The following is a 16646-nucleotide window of genomic DNA, read 5'->3' as shown; positions in this document are numbered from 1 at the left end:
TCTGGAATCCGAACAAGTGCAGATAATTATTCGCTATTATGGATTTTTTTTTTTAAGTAATTAATTAATTTATTTTTTGGCTGCGTTGGGTCTTCATTGCTGAGCGTGGGCTTTCTCTAGTTGCGGCAAGCGGGGGCTACTCTTCGTTGCGGTGCACGGGCTTCTCTTGTTGTGGAGCATGGGCTCTAGGCATGCGGGCTCAGTAGCTGTGGTGCACGGGCTTAGTTGCTCCGCAACATGTAGGCTCTTCCCGGACCAGGGCTCAAACCCGTGTCCCCTGCATTGGCAGACGGATTCTTAACCACTGCGCCACCAGGGAAGTCTCATTTCTAAGAAGGGACACATAAACGGTTAGAATGGGCTTAACTGTAAAAGCAGTTTGCAGGGCATGTCACACATCTGATAGGGTGCAGCCCTTGTGCCATCTGGGCTACCAGCAGAGCTGTCTGGCAGTAATGGCATTGTTAAGGGGCTGTCGAATGCCAGGGGCATTGCGTTGTTGGAAATGAGATTATGTTAGGTGCATTACTGCCTGCAATTTTCTGGAACTTAGTAATGTGCCTAAGATATATAGCTTGCTAATCAGGATTTTCCATGTTGTAGATTATCACCATAGATAATTGATTTTTTAAGAAAAATATTTCCAGAACTTTAACTTGGAATACCTAGAATATATCTACCCCTACTATACTGTTGGCAGTGAGATTGGAAACTTGCTGGACACCACGGGGAGTGGAAGGTAAGTAGGGGGAATGGGGATAGCTCCTCCAGCTAGAGCTTTGCAAATGCACATTTTCTCCCTTGTGTTTGTCTCTTCCCCTCTTTTTAGTGCCTGTCCAACATTTATATGATTATCTACTAGAAATATCCGTTAGACATCTTACTGAACTCTCAAATTCATATGTTCGGCGGACAGCTTCCCTGTGGTTCCTTCCTCCCCCCACCCTTCCACATTCTTCTTGGAGGGCAGCTCCACCATTGACCTGGCCTACATCCTGTCAGTCACCTGCTCCTGCGGACTCTTCCCTTCTGTATATCTGGAAATCTGTCCCTTCCTTCCAACTGCCACTTTTGTCCTCGTTCTTTCTCTGAATCAACTGCAGAAATGTATTTCTGCAGGTCTGCCCATATCCAGCCCAAGTCAGAGTGACCTTTCTAAAACCCAAATTGGGTTATGTCATTTCTTCTGACAACCTCAGTGACTTACCCATTGCCTTCAGGTTTCGATCCAAACTCTTTATAATTGGACCCCTGCCTTTTTGTTCAGCCTCCCTCTTTAACCTTGTCTGTATGCTCTCTGCATTCCTTTTTTAAAGCAGTTTGTTCCCTCAGTCAATGGTCCACTCTTTCATTTGCTCATCAAACATTTATTGGCCACCTATATGGGTCAGGCACTATGCTTAAGTGTGAGGCAATCAACGGAACCAGTCCTTAGACCTTTCACTGATCTTTCACACTCTTAATCAGGATCAACTAGGTTATATTGCCGTAACATTTATCCTGAAATCTCACTGTTTGTTTTAACACAACAGAGTTTTATTACTTGTAATGATGCTTATCAATCATGGGTTTGCAGAGGCTCTGCTCCACACAGGAACTCTCTTCCATTCAAGGGGTTCAGGCTTGTAGCTACACCAGCTGGAACTCACAATATTCTTGGGCACTGTGACAGAGGAGGATGGAGACTGGATGGGCTTCTCCCTGTCTCAGCCCAAAAGTGACATGTGTCCCTTCTGCTCATATTTCATTACGCAAAACTAGTCAAATGGTCCCACCTAACAGCAAGGGGAGGCTGGGTGCCGTAGGCAAGAACATGAAATATCTAGTGAACATTATGGTCTGTAGCACAGTCACTGAAATATAATCGGTCACCTGACTTCTTGTCGGTCTCATCCATTGAACTTTATTTATTTATTGGCTGCGTTGGGTCTTCGTTGCTGCGCGCAGGCTTTCTCTAGTTGCGGCGAGCAGGGGCTATTCTTTGTTGTGGTGCGCAGGCTTCTCATTGCAGTGGCTTCTCTTGTTGGGAGCATGGGCTCTAGGTGTGTGGGCTTCTGTAGTTGCAGCATGCAGGCTCAGTAGTTGTGGCTCACGGGCTCTAGAGCGCAGCCTCAGTAGTTGTGGCGCACGGGCTTAGTTGTTCCGCGGCATGTGGGATCTTCCTGGACCAGGGATCGAACCCATGTCCCCTGCATTGGCAGGCGGATTCTTAACCACTGCGCCACCAGGGAAGTCCCTCATCCATTGAACTTTAAATTTCTCAAGAGCTGACGCTGTATCTGCCTTGCTTTGTATCCTAAGCACAGGGCCATACAGTAGGCTTCTGATGATTTTTTGTTGAATGAGTGTCCTTGAACTTGGATTCAACTCAAGTCTCTTCCTTTAAGAAACCTTCCCTTACCATCCCCCTACCACCTCCCTGCCAACCTGGGTTAGGTGTCTCTTTCCAATGTCATTGTGGTATCCTGTGCATACCTCAACCATAGCACTCCTCACCCTGTATTATTAGTACTCTTTTTTTTTTTTTGTCCTCTGTCCACTAGTTAATCAGTTTCTCTAGGTCGGGGACTATGGCTTTCTTTTATATTCTTTTGAAAATTTGTATTAAACAATTTTAAAGCAATTTTTTAAAACCTAAAAAATAAAACATTGGGCTTCCCTAGTGGTGCAGTGGTTAAGAATCCACCTGCCAATGCCGGGGACGTGGGTTCGAGCCCTGGTCTGGGAAGATCCCACATGCTGCAGAGCAACTAAGCCCGTGCGCCACAACTACTGAGCCTGCGCTCTAGAGCCCACGAGCCACAACTACTGAGCCCACTGCCACAACTACTGAAGCCCGTGAGCCTAGAGCCTGTGCTCTGCAACAAGAGAAGCCACCGCAACGAGAAACCCACGCACTGCAACGAAGAGTAGCCCCTGCTCGCTGCAACTAGAGAAAAGCCCGTGCACAGCAATGAAGACCCAACAAAGCCAAATTAATTAATTAATTAATTTAAAAATTACTGAGAATTCCCTGGTGGTCCAGTGGTTATGACTCGGTGCTTTCACTGCAGTGGCCTGGGTTCAGTCCCTGATCGGGGAACTAAGATCCCGCAAGCTGCGTGCTGCGGGCAAAAAAAAGAAAAAGAAAAAAGAAATAAAACATTACTGTTTTAGCTGAACCCCTTTATGTAATTCTCCCACATTTCTTTATTTTTTCACTACACCCTTGTCCCTAATCAATATAATGATTTTTCTGTGTCCATGAGGATACTAAGTTGTCCCAGGAGGACCACCTGTGTCATGAATCCAAGAGTTCATATATGGATGGGTGTGTTCTGTGGGTTCGTTTATCCATCTCTGCAGGGATATCACCTATCTTGATGAAAAGAGCTTCACAAAAGGTCTGATACACTTGGTTGGCTAGTCCCCCAGTTTGATCTGCCTCAAAATTGCAGAAGTTCTAACCTCTGCATCTCCTGTTCCTGGCTCATTGTAATGCCTAATGAATATTTGCTGAATAAATGACAAATTTTTTTTTCTTAGTGTGTCATTTTCAGAATCGCTTAGGAGCTTTGCCATTTATTTCTTTTTAGATAATTTGTATTTAAAAATCAAGCTTCAGAATAAGAATTTACTGACCAGAACACCACTTACTGTTTTATAAAGTAGGAGGGAGTAAACCCTCTGGCTAAAATAAAGAATATTTTGTTTTGGTTTTTGCAGTAAATTTTCAATGGATTGTCAAGGAAACTTACTGAGGAGAAGAACTATTTGCTGGTAATAGTGTTTGCTTTGAAGTATGACTACAAAGTAATGCAGCTCGCTTCCTCCAGCTGCAGTGTTATATGTAGTCTTACCTCATATAGTCATGCTTTGAATGTACAAAGCAATAACACTGGCTAGATTTACTCATTAATATTTCACATTTACTGATATTTAGAAATTAAATTATACTCTGTGGTACAAGTTTTCTTTTCTTTGCTTTAGCTTTGAGATGTCCCTTTAAAGGTCTTTCATTTGGACTATTACCTAATTGGATGGCCCTAGTCAGCCTTTGAAGCAAATGCTTAGGTTTAGAATGGCTGGTAAACACTTTGCCAAGAAGTGGGAAATCTCTAGGAAGAAAGACTACATGTTGTTATTTATATAGCAAATCAGTGAAGGATTAACCCATTTTTCTACTTTTTCTTCTTGAATCTCCCTTACAGATTAGATAGATATGACTTAAATGCCATTGCCTAGAGAGTCTTTGGAGGACTTTTAAAAAACTTTTTGGCTTGAATTAACAAAGATGATTATATTTGGGTTTATTTTTCTTTTGATAAGGAATTTTTGAAAATGTAAGATTGGCCACAGTTATCGAGGAGAATGGGTACGGCAGTGATCCCCTTTTTCTTTTATGGAAATGATTTAATATAGTAAAACTAAGGGTAACCTGAGAGGCCACTCCTCTGGAGTGTAGACTCTGAAGAAGATAGTGATGGCACTGACTACTTTAGCTTTTAAAAAATTACTGTGATCTTAAAACTAGTTTTATTTTATTGAGCTGAAGTTCACATAACATTAACCATTTTAAAGTAAGTCCGTGGCATTTAGCAACCACCACTTATGTCTAGTTTCAAAACATTTTCATCATTCCAAAATAAAACCTGTATCCATTAAGCAGTTACTCCCTATTCTTCCCTTCCTCCAGTCCCTGGCAACCACCAATCTCCTTTCTGTCTCTATGGATTTACCTATTCTGCATATTTTATATAAGTGGAATTATACAATATGCGACTTTTTGAGTCTGGCTTTCACTTACCATAATGTTCTCAAGCGTAACATTTATGTTCCTTTTTATGGCTGAAAACTAATCTTTGTATGTATGTGCCATGTTTTGTTTATCCATTCATCCGTTGTTGGACATATGAATTATTTGTGCTTTTTGGTTATTGTGAATAATGCTGCTAGGAGCATTTGTGTCCAAGTGTTAGGGTACCCATTTTCAATTCTTTGGGGTATGGCGTATACCTGGGAGTGGAGTTGCTAGATCATATGGTAATTTTATGTTTAACTTTTTGAGGAACAGCCTAACTTCCACAGTGCCTAAACTATTTTACATTCCTACCAGCAGTGTATGAAGGTTCCTGTTTCTCTACATCCTTGTCAGTACTTACTATTTAAAAATTGTAACCATTCTAGTGGGTGTTAAGTGGTATCTCATGGTGGTTTTACTTTGTACTTCTCTAGTGACTAATGGTGTTGATCATCTTTTCATGTGCCTGTTGGCTATTTGTATATCTTCTTTGGAGAAATGCTGTTTGTCATTTTGTCCTTGAGTTGTACGAGTTCTTTATATATTTTGGATACTGGACCCTTATCAGATGATTTGCAAATATTTTCTTCCATTCTGTAGGTTGTCTTTTCACATCCTTGATAATGTCCTTCGATGCACAGAAGTTTTTAATTTTGATGAAGTCTAATTTATCAAAAATTTTTTGGTTTTGTTTCTCAGGCTTTTGTTGTCATGTCTAAGAATTTGGCCTATGTTACCAAATCCAGGGTCATTAAGATTTACCCGTTTATAGTTTTAGCTCTTACGTTTAGGTTGTTGGTCCACTATGAGTTAATTTTTATATATGGCATGAAGTAGGAGTCCAACAAAGACTCTTATTTAAAAGCATAATTTCATGAAACCTCCACATAAAAAATTAATTATTTGGCCGCACCTCTTGGCTTGTGGGCTCTTAGTTCCTCAGCCAGGGATTGAACCCAGGCCACTGCAGTGAAAGTGCCGAGTCCTAACCACTGGACCGCCAGGGAATTCCCTCACATAGTACTTTTTTTTTTTTTTACTCATTTTATTTATTTATTTATTTATTTATTTATTTATTTATTTATTTATTTATAGCTGTGTTAGGTCTTCGTTTCGTGCGAGGGCTTTCTCTAGTTGCGGCAAGCGGGGGCCACTCTTCATCGTGGTGCGGGAGCCACTCTTCATCGCGGTGCGCGGGCCTCTCACTAACGCAGCCCCTCCCCACAGGCTCCAGATGCGCAGGCTCAGCAGTTGTGGCTCACGGGCCCAGTTGCTCCGCGGCATGTGGGATCCTCCCAGACCAGGGCTCGAACCCGTGTCCCCTGCATTAGCAGGCAGATTCTCAACCACTGCGCCACCAGGGAAGCCCCCACATAGTACTTTTAATATCCCTTGATTAAATATATATACACGCCAACCTAAAACTACTGTGGATTTTATATTATTTTAAGCTATTCCATGTTGTATTAACCAAATCAGAGTTTATATATATATTTTTTAAATAGTGTTTGTAAGTTTAAGACATTATTTTCTCAGTCCATGGGCTATATATTGGTGACTGTATATGGATTTATGGATTTCCTTCTTATATCTTGTGGTCCCCTCTAAGTCTGCAGATCATAGATTTTGTAGAAGAGCATCAGGAGAATCTATCATGGCAAGAAGGAAAGGGATTAAAGATGAAGAAAAAGGTAGAATTTCCAAGGGCTCATAGTTGCAGAGACCTTAAGTGGGAGAGAGAATGCTGGAAGGTAGGTAACTGGAAGTTAGTGGTGGGATCTGTGAGCGCCAGAGAGGAAGGAGTGATTTCTTTCAGGCAACAAAGATGACTGCAGAGTAGAAGTTAAGTGCTGGGGAGTGGAGGAGTGGGTGGGGAATACGGTTTGGAATAGGGCCTGAGACCCAAAAGATATCATCAGAAAGTGATTGTTTAGGGAGCAATTGAGGATTCCTTTAGTTTTGGAAATAATGCCAACCCAATGCTACCTCCAAATGAGGAGTAAAGCTAACTTTATTTAGCATCTGTCCTAGAGAGGGTTAAGGAAAAGAAACTAAGGAAATTCTAGATTTTATTTCAACCATGACTCCAATACTGGTTAAGTTTGAATTAGTAACCTATATTCTGTATCAATATTTTGTGTTTGTTTGGTTTCTTTTCATTTCTTTTTTTAAAATTAATTTTATTGCAGTATAGTTGCTTACAATGTTGTGTTAATTTCTGCTGTACAGCAAAGTGACTCAGTTATATTTATATTCTTTTTCATATTCTTTTTCATTATGGTTTATCACATGATATTGAATATAGTTCCCTGTGCTATACAGTACGACCTTGTTGTTTATCCATCCTATATATACTAGTTTGCATCTGCTAGTCCCAAACTCCCAATCCTTCCCTCTGCCACTGCTTCCCCCCCCACCCCGCCCTTGGCAACCACAAGTCTGTTCTCTCTGTCTGTGAGTCTGTTTCTGTTTCATAGATATGTTCATTTGGGTTGCATTTGAGATTCCACTATAGGTGATATCATATGGTATTTGTCTTTCTTTCTGACTTACTTCGCTAAGTATGATAATCTCTAGGTCCATCCATGTTGCTGCAAATAGCATTATTTCATTCTTTTTTACGGCTGAGTAGTATTCCATTGTATATATATGTACCACCTCTTCTTTATCCATTCATCTGTTGATGGACATTTAGATTGTTTCCTTGTTTTGGCTATTGCAAATAGTGCTGCTGTGAACATAGGGGTGCATGTATCTTTTTAGTTTTGTCTGGGTGTATGTCCAGGAGTGGGATTGCTGGATCATATGGCAACACTATTTTTAGTTTTTTGAGGAACCTCCATACTGTTTTCCATAGTGGCTGCACCAATTTACATTCCCACCAACAGTTTAAGAGGGTTCCCTTTTCTCCACATCCTCTCCAGCATTTATTATTTGTAGACATTTTAATGATGGCCATTAAATGTCATTTCTTGATAAAGTTTCCTAGTAAAAGAATTCCAGTTTTATCTCAGCTGAAAGAATGACGAAAAGAAATCTTTCTAGTCCTCATGTCTGTGAGAGAGCTAGGTTCTCAGCGCATACTTAGAGCTTAGGGTGATGTGTAGTATCGGCTTATGGCCATCTGATGGAGCAGGAACTGGGGCACACAGGAGTGAGAACCTTGGAGGGAAAGTTGGGACTGTGGTGCCAACTAGGGCCAAGGCCAGCTCTTCATAGCACTCACAGGCTCATCAGTGACAATCTTTGTTTTTTGTGTTTCTTTGAGTGTCTTTGTCAGCTGTGTGTTCAAAGGGCTTTAGAGAAATGAACAAAGGAGAGGATAGATTGGACAACTGAGTGAAAGTCTGAGGGGGGAACACATAATGGCCACTGGTTCAGATGCCCTTCTGCTTTTACTAGGCAGATTGTCTGCTTTTTCATACAGAAATGAAAGCTACTTTTCAAGAAGTGATTTGGAGAGGTATCAACAAAGAATGGATCTTAGGTATTTTTTTGTGGTGTTTAAACTCTGAATTTGTATGAATGTGTCTTTTTGAGTTTTTAACTACCCATGTGACCTCTGTGACTTTCAGGTGCTACTCGTGAGTAGTAGTCGCCATCCAGACCGATGGATTGTCCCTGGAGGAGGCATGGAGCCCGAGGAGGAGCCAAGTGTGGCAGCAGTCCGTGAAGTCTGTGAGGAGGTATGCACTGTGAACAAAGGGCACGACTGTACCTTGTCATCATGAACCTGTCATGTCTGTGTAGTTCTTTAATTGATCACCACTCACTGAATGAACAGACTCATGATCACAGAAAGAAAGCACTTAGCAGTTACCACATGCCTCCTTGATTCAGGGGGCAATCAGGTTGTGACATGGTGATGTTTATCAGGCACTCTGTGCAAGGGGAGGGCTCATAGTAGTGACCGTATCTGATTATACCAGACAGTCCTTTGTGATTTCCTATGGATCTCTTCCCACACTGCCTCTGTTACCTGTGGCAGAAGATCAAGAATCAAATAGTTCATCAGCCCTAAGAAATAAGAGGAGTAAGCAGTATTGGTATTAATGGCTTATTCTCATTAACCTTTGGGTGAGGAGGAGGCAGCCCTTGTTCTCCTATGCTCCCTGGGTCCTGGCAATAGAGCAGTGGCTAAAGCAATAGTTCTGTTAGCCAGAAGTTGTTAATGGTGCACCTTGAGAGACAATAGTATCTTCTTTTTTATTTGGTCACATGATATTCAACATACATGTATTGAGTTCTTGGGCCATGCCCCGTATATCTTACTAGATACTCTAGAATAAACAGTCAGAAGTCAAATCTTGGTTCCCTTACTTCAAGGGCTTACAGTTTTGTTGGGGAAACTGAGAAACAAGTTGCAATTCAAAACCAGGAAGAAGGAACTAATGTTTCTCCATAGCCTCTTGTAGCAATACCATGCTCTGCTCTGCTTATGCTAATCTCGTTTAGGAGTCCTAACTCAGTGGTATAAGTTTTACCACCCCCATTTACTTGCCTTGGCTACATAGGGCTTTTTAGATCCATTTCCTTGTTCCAGAAGGGACTTAAGACTGATTCTAAGGACATAAAGTAGAGCTTAGAAAAAGTCTAAATTCTGCAATTTTTTTTGGTCAAGCCCTTGCTGAAGTCTTCTTAGACTAATTTTACTTTGGAATACCCAAGGAATTCTTTCCTTGGTCTGAAGTCCTGCAAACTTATGATGACTTGTGCCACTCTCATTTTATCATATATCTGGGTATCTATAACTAGATTTTAACCTCTGAGGACAAAGATTATATTTCCTATTTTAAATCCTCCCTTCTTGTGCCTAGTACACAGCTGGGTGAATAGAAAGTAATTAACACATGCTTCTATGACAGATGGAACATAAAAGTCCTGGAGAAATACCCCAATTGGAAATTATCAGAGTTCTTTCTGGAGGATCTCAAAGGTTTGACTATTCAAATAAGTGCGGTAGGGCCAGTTGGTGGACCTAAGCTACATAATTTTGATTTCAGTCCAGTTGGCTTCTGTGAGTTCAGAGGCACCTAAGGCAAAAGTGATGTTTGACAGAGTTATTGCGGCTCTGTGGATTCAGACAGGTTGTTGGAAGACCTGAAATAGACTGATGGTTCTAGAATAGAGAGGAAGGAAAAAGTTCAGAGACCTTGGGCAAAACTTGCTGCCTGGTTTAGAAGTTTTGGGGGAAGTGTGACAGCTTTACCTCTGTAGAGCACATTTGGATTTGGCATCTGTCTCAGGAAAACTTATACCTGTTGTTGTTACTATTGTTTCGTTTAGTGCTACAGTCGAATTGTCCTTGGGTTATATAAGTGCAACTAAGATGTAGAAAACTAGATGATTGCAATAGGAAGTACGGTGGGGGAGTTGAAAAGGATATAGGGTTACCCTTTTGTTTCCTGGAAATTACATACCATCCTTCAGTAGGTAAAAGGGGGAATAGAGTGGAGAATAAAGTGGAGTTGGGACATGAGAAGGTGAACAATGCAGCACAGATAATTAAAGTATACTTTTCATATGGTCAATATCTTACCTACCTCCTGTCTTAAAGGGAATCCCAAGCTTGAAATTAAACCCTGCCTGCCATTCTCAGCCCTGAAGAATCCTGCCTGACTTTGAGCAAATTTTTTACTCTCCAGTCAAGAGTCATACCATACCCTGTTCTTTATTCCAGCATTATTGAGAGGATAAAGAATAAGGTACCAAATAAACCAAGTATTCGTACAAACAGTATAAATTAGAGAAATGTGTCATTATAAAGACAAACATTTCCGTGGCTTACATCAAAATAAAATGGAGGGGGTGGCTTTTCTAATTCCACGTCTATCAACAGAGAATAAGACTTGAATCAGAGAGGATGTAGGTAGATGTTTTTTATTGTCCTTGAAGGGTAACTTTTGGAAGCAGAAACCACTGTTCAGGGGTTTATTGAATGTTTTTCAAATGTTTTCAAAATGTTTTCAAAATGTTATGACTTTTTTTAAAAAATTTTTTAATTTATTTATTATTTTTATTTTTGGCTGTGTTGGGTCTTCGTTTCTGTGTGAGGGCTTTCTCCAGTTGCGGCGAGTGGGGGCCACTCTTCATCGCGGTGCGCGGGCCTCTCACTATCGCGGCCTCTCTTGTTGCGGAGCAGAGGCTCCAGACGCTCAGGCTCAGTAGTTGTGGCTCACGGGCCCAGTTGCTCCGCGGCATGTGGGATCTTCCCAGACCAGGGCTCGAACCCGTGTCCCCTGCATTGGCAGGCAGATTCTCAACCACTGCACCACCAGGGAAGCCCTCAAAATGTTATGACTTTTTAAAAGCACACATTCAAAAACTTTGTTCTTTCCTAATGCTTGCAGATCTGATTGCTATATTTATAAGCATAGGAGATTTTTAAGGGGGCTTTGGATAATGTCATTTTTAAGGGGCCTTTGGATAATGCCTAGGCCAGTTCATTGAAGACTTTTAGATGTTTCAAATTACATTTATAAATTTAATTAATTTGATTGTTTTTTAAAGAATGTCAGTTGTCTGACTTTAAAAAAATGAAAATCTTATGAGGCTCTTCAGCAAAAAGTCCTATGAATGTCATGTATTAAACTTATAAATAAGATGAATATTAAATATTCCCATAATGTATATAAACTTACTAAGATTTTCAACTTAAAATCACAAGTCAGAAATAAGTTATTCAGTTATACTTTCAGAGTCAAGGTTACCATCTAATAGGCCAAATTCTTTTAAACATTACAAAATCATAAAATATGTCTGGTCTCCTTCACCTTTCCTGTTAAATGAGGCCAGGACTCAGGGGTGGCCTGTTAGGAAAGGCCGATCCAGTTCACTGCAGCTCAGTCGAGACTGTAACTTCACAAGGCTGGCTAGCGGTCATGGAATCCACGTGGGTGGTGATGGGTACTGAGTGAGCCATCTGTAGTATCTGGCACACTAGGCTAACTTTGTGCTTCACCCTGAAGGTCTCTTCCTCCATGTAGTCTTCATGATTCCTCCCTGCAGACTTGTTCTCCGTATGTGTTTCCATTGCAGTCTGTACTTCTAGCATCGTATTTATCATGTTTTATTCATATCACTTGTCTAGTTGTCTTCTGTGCTAGACTTTACACTCTGTGTAGCCAGGTACCATTCTTTCTTGCTCACTGTTGAATCCCCAGTGCTTAACACATAACAAGTGCTGAACAAAATAAGTGTTGCAGTTTTTGGCGTGACCGCTAGAGCAGCCACATAAATGCAGTTGAGGTAGGCCCTTTTGGGTTGTCAGGAGTAGACATAACATCTACAGGTCCCTCAGTTAATTGAGGGAGAAGAATATGGCAGTATCACAGCAGCTGCCCAGCCAGGCTGTGCAGAACTGGAAACTTAGGTCACAGAGCACAGGCAGGCCTTGCTCGCAGTGGGTAGATGGATGGTGGGAATGCACTGTAGCTCAAGAGCCTGGTCACCATACCAGAGGCCCAGCCCCTCTCTTCCACTGTGGAGCGCTGCCTTTCTAATGTCTTCTTAGCCTCCCGGCTTCTGCTTACCACTTTTTTTTTTTTTTTTTTTTTTTTTTTAAATTTTTGGCTGCGTTGGGTCTTCATTGCTGCACATGGGCTTTCTCTAGTTGCAGCGAGCGGGGGCTACTCTTCATTGCGGTGCACGGGCTTCTCATAGCGGTGGCTTTTCTTGTTGCAGAGCACGGGCTCTAGGTGCGAGGGCTCAGTAGTTGTGGCACATAGGCTCTAGAGCGCAGACTCAGTAGCTGTAGCACGTGGGCTCAGTAGTTGTGGTGCACGGGCTTAGTTGCTCCGCGGCATGTGGGATCTTCCCAGACCAGGGCTTGAACCCGTGTCCCCTGAATTGGCAGGCAGATTCTCAACCACTGCGCCACCAGGGAAGTCCCAGCTTACCACTTTTTGTTTGGTGTTTTTCCTCCCTTGTGTATCACTAACCTGTCTGTTGACTCACTCTGTCTGTGTATCTCACATTCAGCCTTCCTAAGAGAGGACTTGATTGGTTTTGCCTACTTATAACCTTTAGAGCTGCCAGGCCACATCAGTTTCTAGCCATTTTGAAGATGTCTGCTTTACCTTTGCATCAGTTGCTGGTTTCTTATTCCTCTAACTGAGCTCAGAGTGGCAAGGTCATGTGCTATAAAACATGACAGGGGCTTCCCTGGTGGCGCAGTGGTTGAGAGTCTGCCTGCCAATGCAGGGGACACGGGTTCGAGCCCTGGTCTGGGAAGATCCCACATGCCACGGAGCAACTAGGCCCGTGAGCCACAATTACTGAGCCTGCGCGTCTGGAGCTTGTGCTCCGCAACAAGAGAGGCCGCAATAGTGAGAGGCCGGCGCACCGCGATGAAGAGTGGCCCCCGCTTGCCACAACTAGAGAAAGCCCTCGCACAGAAACGAAGACCCAGCACAGCCATAAATAAATAAATAAATAAATAAATAAATAAATAAATAAATGGATCATCACATTTAAAAAAAAAAAAAAAGCACATAGACTCAGAACACACTTGAGAGTATTTTCAAAAAAAAAAACAAACATGACAGCCTGTGCTTAAGTACTGCCTGCAGCAGCTGTACCAATGGTCCTGTGTATGTAGTAAAAAGATATTTAATAACACAGGAAAATATTTGCAGCACATTCCTAAGTGATCAAAGCAGGTTATGAAACAGTATTTATGATAGAAAACCATTTAGTGGGGAAGAAATATGTGTGTCTATTTGTACAGAAAGAACAGATAACACTACTTGTACACTTACTATGTGCCAAGCTGTGTTTAAGGGTTTTGCATATGTCGCCTCATTTCCTCACCAGATCCAGTGAGGTAGGAACTGTTATTATCTACATTTTATGGGTTGAGATTCAGTGAGAGCAAGTAATTTGTCCTGGCACGCCAGGACAAATTGTGCCCAGCTGAATGTGCTCAAGTGCTCAAGGTAAGATTTGAATCCAGAACATCTAGTCTTAGCACCCACACTCCTAATGCTTTGAAAGAATGCCCATCAGGTGTTCACAGTGGTTATCTTTGGGTTAGCTCTTAGATTATCAAGTTTTCTACATTGAACATATATTTGTTACTAGAAAAATTTTCTGTATAAACGTGGATGGAATGAGGTTATTAAGTAGTTTATCATGGCATTGTCAGTCGCAGATACCATAAAACTCAACCTGTTCTGAAGCTTTGTTCAACCCAGCTTAAAACGTTTAGCATATTGGCTGAATCTCAGAAACAGATAAATCTGTAGCACTTGAAACATTACCAGTCACATTTAAAGGGCTGAACTTCCGTGGCAGTCCAGTGGTTAAGACTTCACTTTCCAATGCAGGGGGTGTGGGTTCTATCCCTAGTCAGGGAGCTAAGATCCCACGTGCCTCTCGGCCAAAAAACCAAAACATAAAACAGAAACAATATTGTAACAAATTCAGTAAAGACTTTAAAAATGGTCCACATCAAAAAAAAAAACCAAAATCTTTAAAGGGCTGAAATATTCCCTTTTGGAAACTGGCTTCCATTTTTCAGCTGCTTCTAGTTAAAGTCCTATTGTAGTGACCCCTCAAAGGGATGAGGCTTTCTCCCAGGACTGGCCATGGGCCTTGGTAACAGTGCATCTCTAGTAAAGGCTAGTATGAGCCAGCCATGTGATGTTCTCTCAGTAATAAAAAAGAAAAGCACTTCTTTGTGTGGTTTTCAGAGCTGTTCTTTCTTGCTAATTCAATGGGAAAGGTAAAACTGCTGGCTGACAGGGAAGAAAGAGAAGCTGGATCTGAAACTGTTCTGTCTTCTGTTAAACTGTTATGTTTCCATTTCTTTCATCCATTCTCACCTCAGCCAAACCAAGAATGTTATCACAAAGATACAGTACATCTGAAAACAGAAACAGGAAAAAATTATGTGCAAACTTCAACTGGATTCTCTTCAAGGGTGACAAAAATGGGTACCTTCTGCCTTTAGAGAAATGTAGCCAGTGATAACTGAGAGTGTGGCCAAATGCCAGTTCCTTTTATCTGCTGCCTCATGTCTGGACAAGGTCCATATCCATATCCATTTCTAGCATATAAATTATAAAATTTTTGTAGGCAGCCTGATAATTAACCTGTGACATAGGCCTAGCTTTATAAAAAAAAAAAAAAGGAACTTGTTCTCTGACTTCCTCACTTGTGTCCTAATATCACACTTCTCTGCTGCTCCTTTGTCTCTTACCACCTGTTGCTTTGCCACATAAATTCACCATCATGGAAATTTTTTCAAGTCAGTGATGTCACTTTAAACTTCCCTGTACCTTGCTGCCCTCCCTCAAGTTTTTGGGTTTTTTTGTTTTGTTTTGGCCTCTCTGTGCAGCTCGTGGCTTCTTATATTTCCCTGACCAGGGATCGAACCTGCGCTGCCTGCAGTGGAAGCGTGGTGTCTTAACCATTGGACCGCCAGGGGGGAATTCCGTCAAGTTTTTGATACACTGTCTTATGTAAACATTTCACAGCATGTTTGACTGAATTCACCTTCATTTAAGATAGTTTTTTGAACATCTAGATGCTTTAATATAGTATCAAGGATCATGGTTGCCTTGAGCCCAGAACTGCTTCCTGATTATCTCTAGCTTTACTAATCTTATTTATGTCAGCCTATCAAGAATTTATTGTAACCCTTCTTGATCTCATTTGTATTTTCAGATAAGAACATGGAAAATGCTATAGTGAACTTTATTTTTAAAATCTATATCTTCTTATCCCAATTCCTGTACTATGTGTTCCCTGTCCCTGCAAAAAAAAAAAAAAAAAAAGGTTGTACTCTCTTTTTTATGTAACATAGCAACCAGAAGGCTCCCGTTGGTATCTCAGAACTGTCTCTGACAGGGAAACAGTGTTTCATGTCTCTTGTTATATACAAGTAGAACATTTGAAAAGCCTGTGACTGGGCTTCCCTGGTGGCGCAGTGGTTGAGAATCTGCCTGCCAATGCAGGGGACATGGGTTCGAGCCCTGGTCTGGGAAGATCCCACGTGCCGCGGAGCAACTAGGCCTGTGAGCCACAATTACTGAGCCTGCGCGTCTGGAGCCTGTGCTCCGCAACGAGAGGCCATGATAGTGAGCGGCCTGCGCACCGCGATGAAGAGTGGCCCCCACTTGCCGCAACTAGAGAAAGCCCTCGCACAGAAACGAAGACCCAACACAACCATAAATAAATAAATAAATGAAAATGAAAATGAAAAAAAAAGATTAAAAAAAAAGAAAAGCCTGTGACTACTTGGGAATAATTTGAAACACAGTTTTGTCAGCCTTTTTTTAGCTCATAGTGTTTGACTCTGTTTGGAGTGGAGAATAAAGTGAAGGCTCTGTGTGACTGTGTTGTATTTTCATCTTTACTTTTTGGCCCAGCCTAAGCAGTTATGAATGGAAGGTGGGGATAGTGTATCACAGAATTTATTAGTGAAATACGTTAATTTTTTTTTAATTTAGAACTTTAACCACAAAATATATATCATAATATATTAAGAATAATTTCAGTCATTTCAACATGATAAATAAAACAGGGGGAAGTAATGTAGACCAGGGGTCTCCAGCTCATAAGCTTGTAGGGAAGCAGTCAGGCAGTTGACGGTGGGTGTAGCTCTGGTAAAGTGGGGAGCGCCTACCCTAGACCAGAGACGGTCCTCTTCAGGCCTAGCCGGTAGTTTTCATGTGGCAATTAAGACGCAGTTTGACTCTGATGTTTTAAGAGAAGCATGAAAGCTGGTTTTTTTTTTAATATATATTTTTATAAATTTATTTTATTTTTGGCTGCGTTGGGTCTTCGTTGCTACGCGTGGGCTTTCTCTAGTTGCGGTGAGCGGGGGCCACTCTTTGTTGCAGTGATCGGGCTTCTCACTGCG

General features: G+C 41.5%; 1 protein-coding gene across 1 annotated transcript in view; it reads left to right on the top strand.

Annotated features, from left to right (window-relative positions):
* The window catches only part of NUDT3 (nudix hydrolase 3), a 125459-nt gene that overhangs the window by 65320 nt on the left and 43493 nt on the right, over window positions 1-16646 (top strand). The window contains exon 2 of the mRNA XM_068558433.1: window positions 8356-8466. Coding sequence (XP_068414534.1) covers window positions 8356-8466 — 111 coding nt within the window. The remainder of the gene's footprint in view (window positions 1-8355; window positions 8467-16646) is intronic.

This window comes from Eschrichtius robustus, chromosome 12, assembly GCF_028021215.1.
Source record: "Eschrichtius robustus isolate mEscRob2 chromosome 12, mEscRob2.pri, whole genome shotgun sequence".
Classification (NCBI taxonomy): domain Eukaryota; kingdom Metazoa; phylum Chordata; class Mammalia; order Artiodactyla; family Eschrichtiidae; genus Eschrichtius; species Eschrichtius robustus.
Note: the sequence above shows the minus strand (reverse complement) of the source record. Positions and strands in the feature narration are given on the sequence as shown.